We start from the raw sequence: 19,362 nt of genomic DNA on the forward strand, positions 1-19,362 counted from the left end.
AGTCCTCCAGGAAACGCAGAGTTCACCATCTGAGTCTTGGCTTTCAAAGTCCTTTTTGAAGACAATTCCAACCCCTGAGTCACACATTGTCTCTCAAAGAGGCCCTGCTGGTCGTCTGGCAGAATCCGGAAGGGGCAGAGCTATGCTGTGGCTCCCAGCTCTGCATCTCCTGCCCGAAGAAGAAGCACAAACTCCCATGGCGTTTTCCTAGGAAGGGCTGTGTGCTTCTCCTCCATCTCCTTCTGGACCCGAAGGCCCTGGCAGTGGGGCTGGGATGAGCCATTCCTCAGCTGGGAAGACGTAGGCAGCCCGGTAGGCCAGGGCATAGATGGTCTGCACCTGGGCATGCAAATGCCCCCGCAGCTGGGCCAGCTGGGCAGAGTGGTCCCAGCTCAGCGGGGCAGGAGCCTGCTGGCCCTGCATCTGGACTACGGTGTGACAGATGGCCTCAGACATGGTGCGCAGGGAATTCACCAGGCTTTTGCGCAGCAGAGGTGGCTGGACTCCCCGGTACCTGGATCTGGGCTGCTTCCTGTGCCCAGGGTGCTTCCTCTGGGCGTCCCCGGGCTCTTGGCTGCAGCTGCTGTGGCCAGCATCAGGGTTCTTTCTTCTCTTTTCCAGAGAGGGCTCTGCTCCATCGCAGGGGCTCTCCCTGGAGGCTCTTTTCCTCTTCCTGGAGCTCTCCTGACTGGAGCAGCTTTCTGCTTCTCCTCTGTGGGTGCTGATCTCTGCAAACCGGGAAGAAGTCTTTGCTTTCTCTTCTAGTGGTTTCTCCTCCACATCTGAGCTTCTTTCTTGTAAGGAATTGCTTTGGAGGGGAGGCTGGTCAGTGGGGCTTTGGGTGGGGGAGCTGTGGGGATCTTGGTTTTCCATTCCTGAATCCATCCTGCAGCCTGAAGGAGAGACCCTTCGTGCAGGCATCTGTCCAGAATCAGAAGTGCCAGTTGGCCTGAAGTGCCTGCCTTTTATGAGCCCCTGGAGGGATGTGGCTCACTCCTATTGGCTGAAAATATTCACCTTCGTCCAATCAGCAGAGACTCAGGTGGACTCACATTCCTGAGGAATGTGGGGGATTGTCAACCAAAAGTCACAGCCACTAATCTTATGCCAATGGAAGTTGCCAATGTAGGGTGAGATACAAGGAGAAATTGTGTTCACGTAAACAGTTTGGAAACCCAGAGAGGCAGGCTCTGGTGGGAAGGCTTGTATATTGCCCTGAGACAAAGGGGAGGCTGGTTTTTAGAAGTTCCCCACACTGCTCTGGGTGAGGTCTATATTGGTTAATCCAATCAGGCACAGTCTGATTGGACCCAATTGTCCTGTTCTGATTAGTTGGAATCACATGTTGTGATGGATCTGCTCTCGTTGGTCAGCAAAGATCCAATAGAGACCGTGGCCAGTGTGTTTCAGTGGGTAGAGTGTTCTCAGCCACTTCCCCTCCTCCCCTGCCCCCTCAGCTCCACCCTAACCAACATGGAAAAGTCCTAGGTTCAATTCCTGGTCAAAGCAGGTAGCTGGGTTTTGGGTTCATTTGGCCCCATTTGGGTGGGTTCAGGAGGTAACTAATTGATGTGTCTCTCTCACAGTGAAGTTTCTATCTTCCTCCCTCCCTTCCTTCTTCCCATTCTCTCTAAGAACCAATGAGAAAAAAATGTCCTGGGGTGAAGATTAACAACAGCAATAAAATTTTCAATGAGAATAAAATGGAGCAGTTGAGGTTACACAGCTCCGTTCCTGGCTCTTTGGTTGAACTATGACCCCAGAAACACTTTTATAAAGTGTTGCTTGAAAAATAATATTGACTACGGTAGGTGTTTTGTCATCAAAAAGAACTGGTCTGGGAAAAAGAAAGGCTTGCCACGCAGAGCAGGTAGACATGGGAGGCCACGGGCACACTCAGTCTTGCATGCCAAGGTGGAAGGGTGTTCATAGAAGGGAAAGCAAGTGAAGAGGAGGGGAAGGGAGAACCATGGAGCTTTATTGTAAGGGCAATGTTATTCCCCTCGAGTTTAAACTGGTTTCTTAACGTGAAGAAGTGCATACTCTGGTTTCTGTTCAGATCGCATAAATCTTTCGCCTTTTAATGTGGAGAAGTGCAGAAACACTATGAGCTCATTTCATAGTTCAGACATCCTTGACTTGGGAAAACTTCTCCCTCAATAACCATCCTACCTCATCAAGAAACAACTGCTACTGTTATGGGTCAATTGCCACATTAATAATAAAGAGAATGATTTGAATGGAACATATTGGCCTTGATCGCATTTAAATATTTAAGATATCACTTAGCACACTGTGGTAGCTCAGCCAATTATTAAAAGCTTTTTAGTAAGATTTCCCGATGAAAATAGTGAGTTATTTCAGATTCCTGGTGCAAGCTTTTTAATACCAAAGGAAGTGGGAAGAAGCTTGCTGTTTAACCCACTCAATCAGCTTCTTTCTCCTCTCTCTTTGCTAAGCTTCCCTGGGGCTACAGAGAAAGGCTTTCCCCTAAACTCTCTTTCATTTCCTGTACAAACGTTTTAGTCATATATTGAAGGAAATTCAAGAATTTGGAATAACTTTGTCACTCTGGGAATTAAGCTGTGATGTTTATTTTTATTCTTTCTTTTTTTAATCCTCACCCAAGGATATTTTCCATTGATTTCTAGAGAGAGTGTAAGGCAAAGTTAGAGAGGAACATCAATGTGAGAGAAACACATCCATTGGTTGCCTCCTGCAATAGCCAGACAGGGGCCTGGGCACGGAAGAGGCTGCAACCCAGGTAAGTGCCCTTCACTGGAATGGAACTCGGGACCCTTTGGGCCAAAGGTCAGCACCCTGAGCCAGACCAGGTGGGGCTAAGCCTGCTTTTCAAGCTTAGTGTTCAGCTACCGAATCCTTTTTCAAATTCTAAAACCATCATTTAAATTATGTTTCCCCACTTGTGTTCTCGCTGAAACAGTCTTAACCCTGGAAATAGATGATGCCTCAGGCTGCCTCCAGAGAAGGGCAAAGGTCCCAAATAGAAAAGGAAAGTAAGTGAACATTTTTAGAATTTCACTTGACAGAGCTCCATCAGTCCCTCGACTTCTACAGACTAGAATTGGCCTGCCTTCAATTCCATTGTCTATCTATCTAATCTATCTATCTTATCTATCTATCTATCTATCTATCTATCTATGTATCACAACTTTAGAATATTTTATGGATTTCAGAGAGGAAGGGAGAGGGAGAGAGAAACATCAATGATAAGAGAGAATTACTAATAGCTGACTCTTGATCCTGTAACCCAGCAGATGCCTTGAAGTTGAACCATGACTCTCTTGTTCCTAGGTCTTGCTCAACCACTGAGCAATGCCAGTCGGGCTAAACTGGTTTCTTCTCTCTCCCCTCCCCCCCTGCTCCCCAAACTTTAATTTTGCTTTTGTCATATAAAAGAGATATAATTGGCTGGGCTTGGCATGCTGAGCCTGTCTCTGCCCTGGGCAGGCTCCCAGGGCACCAGGCCCTGCCTGCACAAGGATGGACTTGACTGCCCAATGGACCGGCCTTCAGGGATCTGAGCAGGTAAAAGCCATAAAAAATTTGGAACAAACAGCTCACAAAAGGATTTGATATATAAACCAAGGCATAAAAATTATATGAATTTATTTGATGAAAGATTACATGACTTCATTATAAAATGCCAATAAAACCATACAAAATACAATATATTAAGTAAATAATAATATTTATTACTATATTTAGTATCCTCAATAAAATAAAATAAAATAAAATAAAATACATTGCAATCTATAACATAGGAGGAAATTTACAATTATGCCTATCATCTCAGGCGGCTGAAGGATAAGGACGTGTGACCAATAGCACTTAACATGCAGTCACTCCAGGGAAGCAAGGGGGACGTGGTGACCTCGCCGGGATCCCATCAAACAGAAAGTTAGGAACTTGTCTCCAACAGAACTAAGGGCTCCTCAAGGCTGTGATGTCAGTCTTCCAGGGATGGAGGTGACAGAGGGAGCAGTCACAGCCTTTTCAGAATTTAGTCTTGAGCACTAAACCCACAGATTTGTTCTCATTTCCAAATAATGTCGGGCTCTCCGAAGAGAGTCAACATACATGCAGTGTCTCACATGAAATTCACATTTGGAAATAGAGTCCTCCAGGAAACGCAGAGCTCACCTTTTGTGTCTTGGCTTTCAAAGTCCTTTTTGAAGACAATTCCAACCACTGAGTCACACATTGTCCCTCAAAGAGGCCCCAATGGTCGTCTGGCAGAATCCGGAAGGGGCAGAGCTCTGCTGAGGCTCCCAGCTCTGCATGTCCTGCCCGAAGAAGAGGCACAAACTCCCATGGCGTTTTTCTAGGAAGGGCTGTGTGCTTCTCCTCCATCTCCTTCTGGACCCGAAGGCCCTGGCAGTGGGGCTGGGATGAGCCATTCCTCAGCTGGGAAGACGTAGGCGGCCCGGTAGGCCAGGGCATAGATGGCCTGCACCTGGGCATGCAAATGCCCCCGCAGCTGGGCCAGCTGGGCAGAGTGGCTCTTTTTGGAAGTTGTTTTAAGGAAGTCATAATCTAAAATAAAAACGTGTACACGGATCTATATCAATTAAGTCCCAGAATTATAAAATGATTTTTTCTTCATTCAGCCCTGATTCACTAACAAATTGTTCAATCCTTCATGAGTTTATTTCTTGACAGTAGATGGCGCCCGTGATTGTCAAATGAGACGAAATTGCCACTATATAACCCACCTCTCCCACTTCTTTCCTTAGCCATTAAAACAAACAAAAAACCTGATTAAAAAAATAAAGAATTTTATTCCAATGAAAGATTGAAATTAATAATTTAGACCTGTCATACAATTGAGCTGTACATGTATATGATCCATGTGTGTTTAATTTGGAATTCTAGGGGAAATCTCCTGGGCTATTTGCAATTTTTTATTAAAACAAAATATAGTAAAATTTAATTATCCAGACATACAATAAATTTAGAATTGTTTAGACAGCTTTTCTTTTCTGTGCCATCATTTTAGGAAGAGAAATATTAAAAAAAAATTGTGATTTATTTATATGTATATGACCTTCCAGAGTTCTGAAGATAGTATAGAGGAATGGGCTGAAAAACAAAATGAATTAATTATATGACCTTTGGCATTGTGTGTTCACCACCCAAAATCCCATATCGGTCAAATTACTTAAACATAAGAATATAAGTTTCATCATCTGTGAAACTGACATATATCTTACCTAGTCCCCAGGACCATTGTATGGATCAAATAGAGTAATGTAGTGAAAACACCTCGGGAATTATAATCTTCTATATCCAAATAAGCTTTTATTTATCTTTTCCACATATTCCACCCATAGGTACAATCATGGTACAATGAAAACAGAAATTCCTAAAAGACTCGAGTGTCCAATTTCCTCATTTGTCTACAACACCATTTAATAATAACGCTTGGTGTACTAGACTCATGTAGGAGAAGGGACTACAGGATTTTCAACCATAAAAGGCATGCTTGGCTTATTATTCAGCTACCCACAGCGTTCAACAGAAGAACACCTGAATCCAAAACATAGAAGTTGGTTGAGGTAGCCTGTATGTACCTCCCCTAACTGCCCTCTGCTCCGCAGTAGCATGAGTGCTCACGTGTGGAGGCAGCGATATGTGTCTGTGGACACAGAGTAAGCAGGGCGCCTGAGCACACAGAGATGGCCACACCCTAAAGACGCCACTTGGAATCCTTCCCTTGGCTTTCATAAGAAGCATAGACATTCCCTCTACTCCCCCCCCCCTTTTTTATACAGCTTTATTGAAATATGTCTGACATATAAAAAAGAAGACACTTATTGAAAAGAAGCAATTCAAATGGCTATCAGATACTCAGCATCTCTAATGACCAGGGAAGTGCAAGCAAAAACCAGGAGCTGCCTTCTCACACCTGTGGGGGTGGCTGTTATAAAAAAGACCAGGGATGAGCATTGGTGAGGACGTGGGGAAAAGGGGGCCCTTTCTGCATTGCTGGTGGGGATGGAAATTCATGCAGCCGCTATGGGACACAGTATGGAGGCTCCTCCGAAAATAAAAAATAGACTCTGACTGGTTTGGCTCAGTGGATAGAGTGTTTTCCTGCGGACTGAAAGGTCCCAGGCTTGATTCTGGTCAAGGGCATGTACCTTAGTTGCAGGCACATCCCTAGTAGCGGGTGTGCAGGAGGCAGCTGATGGTTGTTTCTCTCTCATTGATGTTCCTAACTCTCTATCCATCTGTAAAAAATTATTAAATATATTAAAAAAGAATAAAATAAATAAATAATAGGACTTCCAGATGATCCTCTGTTCTTCTTTTAACAAAAGATCAACAAATATTTGCTGACAGTGTAAGTGTTGTCATTTCTGCCTCGGGAACCCCGGCAACATCTCATGGCAACGGTTGCTGGGCGACAAGCTGCCCCTCCAAGAGAACATACCTTCCAGGCCAGCCTGAGGGCCAGATTCAGCTTGCTGGGAATAAATGACCCTTTTCCATGATCCAGTATTTGAACTTGGCTTTGGGCGCCTAATAGCATCCTTACTATGGCACAACTGGGACTTGCAAGCTCCTAAAAGTCCAGGGGTTAGATTCCTGCTTTTACAGATCCTTTCACTTCCACAGGCAGGAATCCCTGCCCGGCCTCCCTCAGGCCCACCATCACGTGCCCCCTGGAACATCCCCGTAAGCCACGTGTGATTACAGAGCCGTCTGTGTGGTTAATTTCTCCCACCAGCTCCAAGGTCAGGGGGGATGTGAAACAGCCTGTCTGCTTTCCTGCTGGGTGCATGGCCGGCCCAGGGCCTCGCACAAAAGCAGGTGCTCAGCAAAGAGCTGCCAAATGAATGAAAGGATGATTGGCTTTAATCGCTCCTGGAAAGGACAGGGTTAAGCCAACCCAAACCACTAAGCGCCCAACATGACTGTCGCTCTGCCACTTCTCAGGTCCTTCCAGAGGGCAGACCGGTGGAGGCGAGAGGGGGGTGCCCAGCTGGGGGAGGCTGGGTGTGTGGGCCTGCAGCCCCCTTATGCTCTAAGCTCTCCACAGCCATTCTAAACTGGCCCCCACACATGCCCACCCTCCGCCCCTCTTCCTCCCTTCACTGCTCCCCGTGGGCAGCGGCCCCCAGGGAGCTTGATCCTAAATAAAGACTGTCCCACCCATAAGCAAATATTGTTCTCCCTGGCGGAGGTGTTTCCTTTTTAAAGAGGCTACAAGGAGCGCTTTCCAGAGGGGCGGAGGGTGGGCATGTGTGTGGCCACACTGCTGCGTGCTCTGCGTGTGCTGGAATCCGGGGCCTCTTCTCGAAGGGGAGGCATGAGGCGGTGGCCCAGCCTCTCTGAGCCTCAGTCCCCTTACCTGCGGGGGACAAGCATCCTCTGGAAGGATGGGAGCAGCTGTCTTGGTCGTCCGGCTGCAGCTCTGGGTGAGTTATGGGGTGAGCAGGTCACTTGCCTGGGCCACAGCCTTATTGTCCTGGGGCAGGGGTCAGGGCCACGGGTGGGCGTACTGTTGCAGCCAGCACAGGGTCCTCCCAGCTCCTTCTTTCCTGCCTCTCCCTTCCCCCACAGGAGGACAGGCTTGCTACCATCTCCCCGCCAGCTAGCCCTGGGCCTCTGGTCTCCTGAGCTCCTGCAGGGCTGAGGAGCAGGGACAGCTGGATGCCCTCTAGGAGGCCTACCCCAATACTGATCTCTGTGAGATCTCTGGTCTTAAAGGGCCAGCGGGCATTACTTCTCTTCACCACGTGGGAAATGTTACACTGTTAGATGGATACCAACTGACTTTCTTTAGAAAATACAAGTTCTGTCATTTTGAACTTTTTTCTTTAAGCTTCCAAATAAGGTAAATCATGTTAAAACAACACACTGTTGTCTGATACTAAAGGTTGTGTTCTTGAATTTGGTTTCTTTAAAAATAAATAAATAAATATATATTATTGATTTTTTTTTTTTTACAGAGAGGAAGAGGGATAGAAAGTTAGAAACATCGATCAGCTGCCTCTTGCACACCCCCTACTGGGGATGTGCCCCCAACCAAGGCACATGCTCTTGACCGGAATCGAACCTGGGACCTTTCAGTTCGCAGGCCGACACTATCCACTGAGCCAAACCGGTTAGGGCAGAATTTTATTTTATTTATTTATTTATTTATTTATGCAGGAAATAGGCACTGTTTAGTGGAACAGTCAGTGTGAAAACATATTTCCCCCTTTCTTTCATTTTTAAAATAGTGTGTTTAATGTTTGAAACAGCAAATATACTGAAGCCCTTAGGAGTTAAATTCTCAAACGCTTTTCAAATAAACTGCTCGGGAGCTTCGATCACATCAGCCGACAACAAAAGGAGGACGAGGCCTCGGCCGCTGATTGCGTGGAGGCGTGTGCACGGGCCTCTGCAGGCTCGCACCCCTTGAGCCAGAGGGGAGCAGCACACAGCTCAGAAGCCTGGACGGGATACTCAGCCTACTCCTTCTTCTTTTTTTTTCTTAAATACTTTTTTGTTGATTTCAGAGAGAGCAGGGGAGAGGGAGAGAGAGAAACATCAATGATGAGAAACATTGAGAGGCTGCCTCTGGCATGCCCCCTATTGGGGATCAAGTCCACAACCATGGCATGTGCCCTGACTGGGAATTGACCAGGTGACTTCCTGGTTCATAGGCCGATGCTCAACCCCTGAGAGATACAGGCTGGGCTCAGCCTATTTCTTCAACACCCCCATTCGAGGGATGGAAAAGGTACCCTTCTACCGTTTTGGTTGACAACTTCAGTTTGCTGAGTTAGTCAAATTCTGGACATTTTTTTTTTTTTGCCAAATCCATTCATTCAAAAGCAGTCTGAGACACCCACTCTGAGCAACCTCAAAAGCTCCATCAAACACAGGGTGCAGAGGAAGCGGAGTGTACCTCACCCATCGGTGTCCCCCCCCCCCCTTATTAGTCCCTCTGCCTCTGCCCCGAGGGGTCCCCCTACTGGCCCTGGTGGCCCAGTGCCCCTCCATATGCTCTGCCCTGCAACCCCAGCCCGGCCAGTGCCCGATCCGTCAAGCCCTCTGCATCTTCCTGCTCCTCCTCCCTTTCCAGGAGTAGGGGGCCGGTTTCCGAGCCCTGGGATGTCTGGGATGGACGACCTCACCAAACCCAGTCCAGTCCCGAGATAATGACCAGCAGCAGACGTGTGTGTAGAAGACACGCACCCTGACAACCACAGCCCTGCGGCAGGAGGGTGGGAGGACACCGCGTGGGAGGCGCTCCACAAAGCAACAGGTAGGGGGCCCCGCCCCACCGTTCACATACCACAGACCGTCTCCAAGTGTGTGATTCCAGGTGACAGCACGCCCACGTGAGACGGCAGCAGACGGAGCCGTCTGAGGGCTGAGTCAACGCTGCTGTTTACCGTTAGTCTGCCGAGCCCTGTTGTGAAATGCCCGCTGAGATCCTGAGAGTCCAGGACCACACCCTCGTCCAGCGGTCCAAGGGGCACCACAGGACACTGAGGTCGTTGGGCTGCCATCCCTCCTCACGCAAATGTGAACTGAATTCAGCCCTTTGCTGCTTTGCCTCAGACCTCAGGAGCTCTCTAAGGAGCATTTCCCTGTGCGTGTTTCCGACGGATAAACTCAGAACAAGTCCTGACTGGGTTTCCCAGTCAGAAGCACCCGCACCAGCTTGGCGCACGTCTCACCGATGTTAAATCAAAACTACAAACATAACAAGCTTAAAACAAACGAACGCACAGAAGCCTACTCTGGTTGGATGTTAAACATATAAAGAACAGGACATTTCCTTGTCCAGACCGCATCCCCCCAAGGAGAAGAGCCAGCAAATGCCTGGGATGGGTGATGTGTATGACCACCGGGAGGCCTCCAGCTGGGCATTTTAACTGACCCATGAAGAGCTGGGGAGCTGAAAAGCAATCAGAAATCTGGGGGCAAATATTATCGGTTACATTTAACTGAATGTTTCAAGGTGCATTCATTCCTGGTCTTTAATCATCACTAACCAACCATGGTCCTCACTCCAGTAGCAGTCTCTGTCCTCCATTGAAATAGTTTTTTTTTTGTTTTTTTTTCCTTAGAGAAAAGCTGTTTAGAGAGCCGAGAATAATACGGAAGAAAACATCAAATTACCATCTCTGCTTGCCCTTACTTTGTGCCTTTTATATAATTAGAGGCCCAGTGCATGAAATTCCTGTGCAGGTACGGTCCCAAGCCTGCAGGGGAGGGCAGTTAGGGAGCCAGTAGTCCTGGATTGTGAGAGGGATGTCCGACTGCCCTCCACGGGGTCCCAGATTGGAGAAGGTGCAGGCTGGGCTGAGGGACTGCCCCTCCCCCCAAATTTCATGCACCAGGCCTCTAGTATTTAATGAAAGCCTTCAACTCTTCTGAGATTTGCTCGCCTCTGCTTCCCCTTCACGAGATTCCTATGCATTGGGTCACTTTACGAGTAAAACCATTCCTGGGCCATGGGGATGGGAAATGCCAGAAAAAATGACCCCAAATTAAAAGAAAAATAATATCCACCCTCACGGATCTGCCCACCTCTGACTACGCACAACCTCACTGGAGAACATTTGAATGCTATTTCTTAATGGCAATTCCTTTATCACCCGTACCTCCACCCACTGTCAGAGGAGCAGAGAAATACCAACTGTCACCACCTGGGGGCACCTCTCCGATGATACTGGAGTGGGAGCCGGAACAGGACGGGCTGCAGGGACACGCAGGAGGCAGCTCCCTCACACAGGATGGCACTGGGAGTGAGGGACTGAGTGCTTTTCATGAATAGACCCCCATCCTGCCCAATGGAGGGTCCGGTAAGCGCAGTCGCTTAACTCACTGTGCTGGCAGTTTAAGTGGACTGCAGCTTAATTTGTGGCGTGAGGTCAGAAGACTTCACTCCATAAGCTTCACTCTGTGATTCAGGTCTATTTTTTGGCTGGTTCCAAGGCACCAAATTAGAGCAAGAAAAAAATCAGTTTATCCAAGGAATGAGAAATAAATTAGAATCCTGTCTTCCTTATAGGAGAGAGGACAAGGGAGAAGGAATTGATTTACATATGAGAACAATTTGTTATGCAGGGTGCTGGTTTTGTGGCTGTAATTTAAAAAGCTAGAAAATGGCCTGGCTGGCGTGGCTCAGTGGCTGAGCTTTGATCTATGAACCAGAGGGCCATGAATCGATTCCCAGTCAGGGCACATGCCCCGGGTGGGGGCTCGAATCCCAGTGTGGGGCGTGCAGGAGGCAGCCCAACAATGATTCTCTCTCTTCATTGATGTGTCTGTCTCTCTCCCTCTCCCTTCCTTTCTGGAAAAAAAAAAAAAATATATATATATATATATATATATATATATATATATTAATAATAAATAAAAAGCTAGAAAATGAATAGCAGTGTAAACACAAAGTTAGTAGAATGGAGGGAATAATCAAGAGCGGAACGAAACAGAGAACATAGAAAAGTATTATATGTCACACAAGCCAGTTCTCAACGCAACTACCCAAGCACCAGCCTCAGGAGGCCACACCCCCGTCTGTCCACGAAAGGGGACTGTGGCTCCAACCTTCCTTTTGAGCTCTTGGGCTTGGGACGTTTGTCAGTTATCAGGCCATCATTGTCTAAATTGTCCACGGTGGTCCCAGATAACGGGGCCCCTAGGAAGACTGAAAAGTCGGCTTATTTAGTAACGAGGATTCTCCTCCCTCTTGCTCTCTGGTTTCATGAGAAGCAATACTTGTGACCAGGGACAGACGTGGGGCGGGTTCTGAACAAGAGCCAGCCAGCCGACCACACTGCCCCTAACCAGGGCCTCCACCATGGCTCCCGAGAACCCTTCAGGACCAAGCGCCTTGCAGCAGGGAGGGTCTCTCTGCACCCACCCACCTCCCCTGAATTCAGGGCTCCCCGTCCCCTACACCAGAATCCTTTGGAGACAGTGTGGCCACATCTGCCTGGCTTCCAGGAGTCATTGCAGCCATGCGCTGGCCTAGGGCCTGGTTTGCATCTTTCTGGCTACTGAAGGCCGCACGGGCAGGGCTGGTTGGAGAAAGGAGGGGCTTTCAGACGAAATGTCCTTGCCCCAGCGCGTCCCCACACCCCCCTCCCACCCTCCCATCCCCCCCCCCAGGAGCGCATCTAGAGCGGGACCATCCTTAGGGCTTGCGCTGTAACCTCCATCCAGGACCCAGGGCTGCGACCCTTCCTCCCAGCCCGCCAGCAGGTGCGTGGGCTCCGGCCCGCTGGCAGCGGGCACCTGACCCGCCTCCCGGGCCGCAGGGCCTCCAGCCCCGAAGGGAAGCCGTTTGCTGTCCCGGGTCGCGGCGCCGGGATAACGGCAGGCAGTCCGCCCGCGGAGGCGGATGCGGGACGAGGGCTCCGCGGGTCGCGGCTCGGGAGACCCGGCTGCTGCCTCCCCAGCCCCGAGCCGCTGCGGCCCCCAGCCCCGTCGGGCGGGGAGAAACCTGGAGCCCGACGTGCGGACACGGTGGGCTGGTTCTGGTTTGGGAACCGAGTCTCTGGGCGACGGGCCGCTGTGTCCGCCAAGAGCCGCGTCCGTCCTTGGAGCGGCGGTTGCTCCCACACCAGCCCGGCCCGAGCTCTGGGCTCCTGCCCAAGCGCCAGGCGGCCTCTCTCCCCCGTCCCCCGCGCTTCCCGCCGCCCCCTGTGTCCCCTGCGCCCCCCACCCCCACCCCCAACTGGTCTTAACCCCCCTCCATCGCCCTCATTCCCGGGAACCCTACTCCCACCCCCACCCGGGACCCTCTATCCCGCGGAGGGACGGGGTTGCGGGAGGGGGGCCTGATGGGGAGACTGGGTGACCTGGCGGAAAATGCCCATGTAAGTACCTGACAGGTGTCCCCGTGCTGCTCGGCGGGGCGGGGCTGCAGGACTGGGACCAGCAGACCCTTCAGCCTTGTTTACCTGGCTCAGTGGCTGCCCGCCCGCCCCGCAGGTGTTTGCTTTTGATTCTTGATCCCGGATGATTGGGATGGAAACCGCTCGCTGCATCACCTGCTCCGTGTGACCTGAAATTTCCTACGATTCTGTGTGACTCTGAGTTTGGGTGGACACTAGACGGTGGGCTGCCACTTTCACTCTTCATCTTTTCATTTTTTAAATAAATTTATTGATTTGAGAGAGGGAGGGAGGGAAGAAAGGAGGGAGGGAAAGAGAGAGATGGACTTGTTGTTCCGCTCTTTTATGCATTCATTGGTTGTTTTCTCGTGTGTACCCTGACCAGAGATGGAATCCCACAACCTTGGGTATAGGGATGATGCTCTAACCATTGAGCTACCCGGCCGGGGCTCCCTCTTCACTTTTTCAGAGGACAAACGCCAGTGCTAAAACTGTCCGGAATCTCTCAGGGGGATTTGTGTTCACAGGCCATTGAAGGCAGCCAGAGCTGAGTGAGCATGAGCCACTTGCAGAACTTACTGTTAGATTCCCTCCTGGGCACGAAGCACGTGGACAGCGCGGCCCTCATCCAACTCCAGGAGCGGAGTCTGTGTGTCTCATCACCGGGGTTTAGTGTAAGCAAGATACGTTTGGGGATAGAGTTAACACACACACACACACACACACGCACACGCACACGCCCACGCCCACGCCCACGCCCACGCCCACGCCCACGCACACGTTTGGGCGTAAGAATTCTAAACAAACTTTTCCTGAGAAGAGCCACAGTAAACATTTTAGGATTCCAGGCCTTATGATTGGTGTCGCAACTACACACCACGCTGCAGTTGTCACGGGAAGCAGCCATAGACAGTATGTGAAAGAATGTGCGTGACTATAGTTCAATAAAACTTTATTTATGGACACAGAGATTTTATTTCCACCACAAAATAGTATTCTTTTGAGTCCCCCCCCGCCCCGTTCCTACTCACACAACTTAAAAGCATAAAAAGCCATTCTTAGCTTGCAGGAATACAAAAACAGGTAGTGGGCCCACTGGGGCCAGCCTGCCATAGGGGCTGACTCCCCGTCGATTTACCCTCTGCAGCTGATGCCCAGTGATGTCCGCACACTTGTGAATGGATTCGCCAAGAGCCCCATTCAAACCAGAAGAGAAGGACTGTATTTCATGGAAAAGGACTACAAATGTGTCCGGGCAGATGAGTATTCGCTTTATGCTAAGAATGTGAGTGCTGCCCTGACCAGTTTGGCTCAGTGGATAGAGCGTCTGCCTGAGGACTCAAGGGTCCCAGGTTTGATTCCCGTCAAGGGCATGTACCTTGGTTGTGGGCACATCCCCAGTAGGGGGTGTGCAGGAGGCAGCTGATCAATGTTTCTCTCTCATCGATGTTTCTGACTCTCTATCCCTCTCTCTTCCTCTCTGTAAAAAAAAAAATAAAAAAAATAAAAAAATTTAATAAAATATATATAAAAAAAGAATCTGAGTGTTGAAGGTTTGAAAACGGCTGAGTAAAAACCTTAAGAATTTGACTTCAAATGTCTGTACAACAGACTCAGCCCATTACTGCAATGGCAGTCTACTGAGTTTATGAAAAAGAAAATACCCATGCTGTTATTACAACCGTCTTAAACTCTTTGAGTAAATTAGTGGAGCAGAGTAGAGAATCCAAAAACAAATGTCTGAACAATATATGGAAGTCAGGAAATGATGAAAAATACGGCTGGAGTAAACTGCTCGCCCTGTGATTGGAACCAAAAGAAGGGCATTCCCTTTTGTTCCCACCCAGGAAAACACGGGTGTGATTGTCGTGAAGACCAATCTGTATCTTCTGGTGACGACTTACACCGAGGGCATGTATCCCAGTGTCTGCGTGGAAGCCACAGAGAAGCTGGGTAAGTGTGTCTCCCGGTGCCTGTCTTTGATCCAGGGGGCGTCGAGTCTCCTGACTGCTAGTGACAGAGGCCAAGTCAGCTGGCACAGAAAGTAGGAATTGACTGGAAGGAGATTGAGGTACCTGTAGAAGCACTGGAGGGATGAGTCCAGCTGAGGCCCAGGGAAACGGATTCCAGGGATGGGAAGGCTCCTAGAACTTCTCTCTGGTCTCTCCTGAGAGGGTCAGGTTGTTCAGTCCCTCCTTCCCTGGCTGGATCTGCCTCCTTTCCTGGACTGTATCATGGTCAAGCCTCACTTTTGTAATTTCTTTTAAGACCCTGACTTGACCAGTCTTGGATGAGATGGTTTACCCTTATATCATCCAAGAAGAGAGAGGCATGGGTTAAAAAAACACACACAAGAGAAATAATTTTTATTTTTTATTTTTATAGGCTGGGACCCCCACCCTATAGAGGGACCTTTTACCAAAAAATAAATTACTGTGAGCCTGGCAGGCAGCTTGTTGGTATCTCTTGAAATCTCCTTCCATGTCTATACATTTGTGAATACAGACCTAATGTGGAACTGGGAAATTATATCTATGAGAGTCGAGCGTAATGAATTATGTAAATTGTGTTTAGATTTAAGTGAAAATTGAAATTTCTAGCAATCTTTGGCATTGCTTGAACATTCCTTTGACACAGTAGAAGCCTCTACTTCTGCTAGTGAGGAAAGCAGCACTCCCTTCATTCTTTCCACAAATGCTGAGTGGTCGGGTATGTGAGCTGCGCTATCCTGATAAACTAGGAAAGCACAGCTGGTCACGATATAGTCTCCGCCTTCCGTGCCTCTGCCCTATCTTCCTGAAATGTCCTTCTCTTCTGTTCTGCGCCTTCAGATCCAGTTGGAAAATTCCTATAAATCATTGAAGACCCATGTGAGATCTTAGGCATCTCTCCACTGTGCTATGTAGTTTATGCAGACCTTTATTATCACTGCCATTGTTTCTTTGTGTGAGCCCCTAGAAGGCAAGAATCTATAATATTAGGTTTAGTAATAATTAATGTCGTTTTCTAATACTTTTTTAAATCTAATTTATTTAAACAATATAACAAAATTTAATCAACAAAATAGTTGCCGTTGTTTTCTACTACTTGTGCCCAACGCTCAGGAAGCATTTTAGTCCCTCTGTTGTAAAATTCTTGTGATTTTGATGCAAAAAATTCGGTCAATGCATTTTTGAGGCATTCTTCATTATTAAATTTTTTTCCAAGAAGAAAGTTTTGCAAAGAACGAAACAAATGGTAATCGGAAGGGGCAATATCAGGAGAATATGCAGGTTGAGGGAGAACTTCCCATTCCAACTGGCGCAGTTTTTCAGCAGTGATTCTTGCAGTATGCGGTCGTGCGTTATCGTGGTGAAGAATTACGCCCTTCCGATTAATCAGCGCGGGTTCTTTTTCTCTTAAAGCTTGGGCTAACCTTTCCAATTGGGCACTATACACTGCACTTGTAATGGTTTGGTTAGATGGTAAAAGTTCATAATGAAGAATTCCTTTAAAATTCCACCAAACACACAACATCACTTTTTTCACATGCAAGTCAAGTTTTGGCGTGGGCTGCGGAGCCTCATTTTTGTCCAACCATTGAGGCCACCTTTTCAAATTAACATACAGCACCCATTCTTCATCTCCGGTAACAATTTGCTCTAAAAACGGCAAACGGTTTTGACGAGAGAGGAGCAAACTGCAAATTGTGACTCTTTGATTACTGTTGCTGTCGGTCAACTCATGAGGAACCCATTTTCCAAACTTTTGGACTTTGCCAAGTGCACGCAATTGATTGGAAATTGTTTTTTGTGAACAATTTAAAGTTGTCGCAAGCTCTTGTTGGGTAATTTGAGGATTTTGCACCAAAAGAGCTTGAAGAGCTTCTTGATCAAAATTGGACACACGGCCTCGACCACTCTTGTCATCTAACGAAAAATTTCCCTCGCGAAATTTCTCAAACCAACGCTGGCATTTTCTGGCGCTAACTGCATCTTGACCAAGAGCACTACAGATGTTTTTTGCAGCCTCACTTGCTTTTCTTCCTAATTGGAACTCGTAAAGCATGCAGTGCCGAATATGCTCTTCATCCGCCATCTTCTTAGCCCTAGTTTTGCAACAAAAACCAAACCAAACACAAACTTTTTCAAGCAAAACTTGTTAATTGCACTTCACACGTTCTGTAGATACCACGTGTTTGAAGGTTATGTCAATACAAGTCAACGCCAAGCAAGATTTTAAAAGAATGTTTAAAAACGACATTAATTATTACTAGACCTGATAATAAAGGCATAATATGCTAATTAGACCAGATGACCTGGATGAAACCGGGGCTGCGAGGGAAGCCCTGGTCCCGGGTGTCAGAGGGAAGCTGGTGCTGGCAGTCAGCGGAAGGAAGGCCTACTCTTGTATGAATTACATGCATCAGGCCTCTAGTTGTGTCATAATCATTCTCCTTTCTCCAGTACTTGAGATGGTGTCAAATATTGAGTAGTGGATTAATACATGTTTGATGAACAAATAAATGAATGACTCCCATCAACCAGAATCAGGGAAGGCTCCAGGGAGATGAATCTTAAAGGATTAAGTAAATCTTAAATGATCACAGAAAATGTATATTCCCCCCCCCCTTTTTTTTTTATATTCTCACATATTTCATACTCCTACTCTGCATGCATGCACATCACACAAAAAATGGCTCTGAGAAGAAGTCACCACAAATAATATATGGAACAAATCTGAAAGACCTCTGAGGTTGTAGAAGGCCTATGACAATGTTGCATCACTAACAAAGCATTATCACTGAAGTGAACATGCTTCAAGGATAGGACATTAAGACCACTGGAAGAATCAAACTGTAATCAACTGACACAATTAAAACAATTGACCTCAATTCTCAAGAAGGTATATTTTGCAGGATGAAGTTCTTTTTAAAATTTTTTATTAGAAACTAGAGGCCTAATGCACAAAATTCGTGCAAGGGACTAGGCCCTCTCAGCTGCGGTGGCTTGCCTCGGCTCGGCTTCATCTGGAAGGAGGTCCGCTGTCTAGTCTAATATAAGCAAATTACACTTATATTATTATAGACTAGAGGCCCCGTGCATAAAAATTTATGCACTGGAGTGGGGGTCCCTTAGCCTGGCCTTCCCCCTCTCATAATCCAGAAGCCCTCAGGGGCGGGAGGCGACCTGGTGATCAGGGGAAAGTGATACCCCCATCACACCTCTACTGCTGCCACTGCTGGCAGCACAAGCTTGCCTGTGCCTTGGGCATTGAGTGGGAAGCCACCACCCGAGGCTTCCCTGTGCCTTGGGCCAGTCCTGGTTAGCTGGGGGTCTGAGGGGACTTAGTGCTGCCATCTTGTGGCTATGGATGCTTCCATCTTTGTGATGGTATGATGGTCAATTTGCACATTCCCTCTTTGTTAGATAGGATTATATAGTCTTGCTTAGAGTCACACACTCACACATACACACCCCTCCAAAGAATGTGTTCTAGTTAGAAGGAGGCAGCTGACATCATGCTTCTAAGGACCCACTGCTCTAAGAAGGGATGGGCTGTCTTGGGAATTGGTTGGATGTTTGTGAAGGATGGATAAAGCTGTAACCCACTCAAAAGCCTGTTACATGTCTCATTACTTCTATTTCCTTCACTTGTTTTTTAAATTATATTTTCTCTATAAAAATTTATACATGATCTTTTAAAAATATATATATTTTATTGATTTTTTTACAAAGAGGAAAGGAGAGAGATAGAGAGCTAGAAATGTCGATGAGAGAGAAACATCGACCAGCTGCCTCCTGCACACCCCCTACCGGGGATGTGCCCGCAACCAACGTACATGCCCCTGACCGGAATCGAACCTGGGACCTTTCAGTCCGTAGACCAACGCTCTACCACTGAGCCAAACCGGTTTCGGCTATACATGATCTTTATAGAAAATTTGGGGAGTAAAGCATTATGACTATTGAATTTTTTTTTTATTGTTGAAGATTCTAAGAATATAATTGATGTTTTTATATCTCTATGTCCCCAGCTAGACAATGGAACTCCTTGCGGGACTGGGTCCAATCAGTCATCCTTGTATCTCTGGTACCTAGCACAGTGCCTAGCATCTGATAGTTACTCACCAAGGTTTATGGAATAAATTGAATGAATGAATGAATGAATAATATTGTGGTGACAATTTGCTGCTCACAGATAATAACCATGTTCTGCTTCTTTCAGGAGAATATCTAAGAAGAAAAGGAAATTAAGTTATCAGAAGACGCTGAAAGAGAGCTTTTATTATTTTAGAAGAAAACTATAGACCCTAAAATGCCTTCTTTTGTTGTTGAAAAATATTAGGCAGAAGATACTAAAAAGGGAGAATGGTTAATGGAGCAAAGTTTCTTATTTCAAAACTTTTAAAATTGGAATTATTTGACCAACTTGTGTTTTCTTTTCTTGCCTGTGCTTTTGCTGTCATATGCAATAAATCATTGCCAAATTTATTCTTATGAAGCTTTTC

The 19,362-nt window shown here is 47.3% G+C and overlaps 2 protein-coding genes across 2 annotated transcripts; one reads left to right on the forward strand and one right to left on the reverse strand.

Annotated features, from left to right (window-relative positions):
* Positions 1-207: 207 nt before the first annotated feature.
* LOC311631125 (protein FRG2-like) lies at positions 208-885 on the reverse strand (the record flags this gene model as incomplete). The annotated part of the gene is made up of 1 exon (XM_084900946.1): positions 208-885. One exon carries the CDS (start codon positions 883-885, stop codon positions 208-210), a length of 678 nt encoding a protein of 225 aa, XP_084757072.1.
* Positions 886-13,429: 12,544 nt separating this feature from the next.
* On the forward strand, positions 13,430-19,108 carry PFN4 (profilin family member 4; the record flags this gene model as incomplete). Its single annotated transcript, XM_084901565.1, has 4 exons — positions 13,430-13,546; positions 14,020-14,157; positions 14,720-14,825; positions 19,080-19,108. 4 exons carry the CDS (start codon positions 13,430-13,432, stop codon positions 19,106-19,108), a joined length of 390 nt encoding a protein of 129 aa, XP_084757691.1.
* Positions 19,109-19,362: the final 254 nt, after the last annotated feature.

The sequence above is a fragment of the Pipistrellus hanaki genome, assembly GCF_964339955.1.
Source record: "Pipistrellus hanaki genome assembly, chromosome: 12".
Taxonomy (NCBI): domain Eukaryota; kingdom Metazoa; phylum Chordata; class Mammalia; order Chiroptera; family Vespertilionidae; genus Pipistrellus; species Pipistrellus hanaki.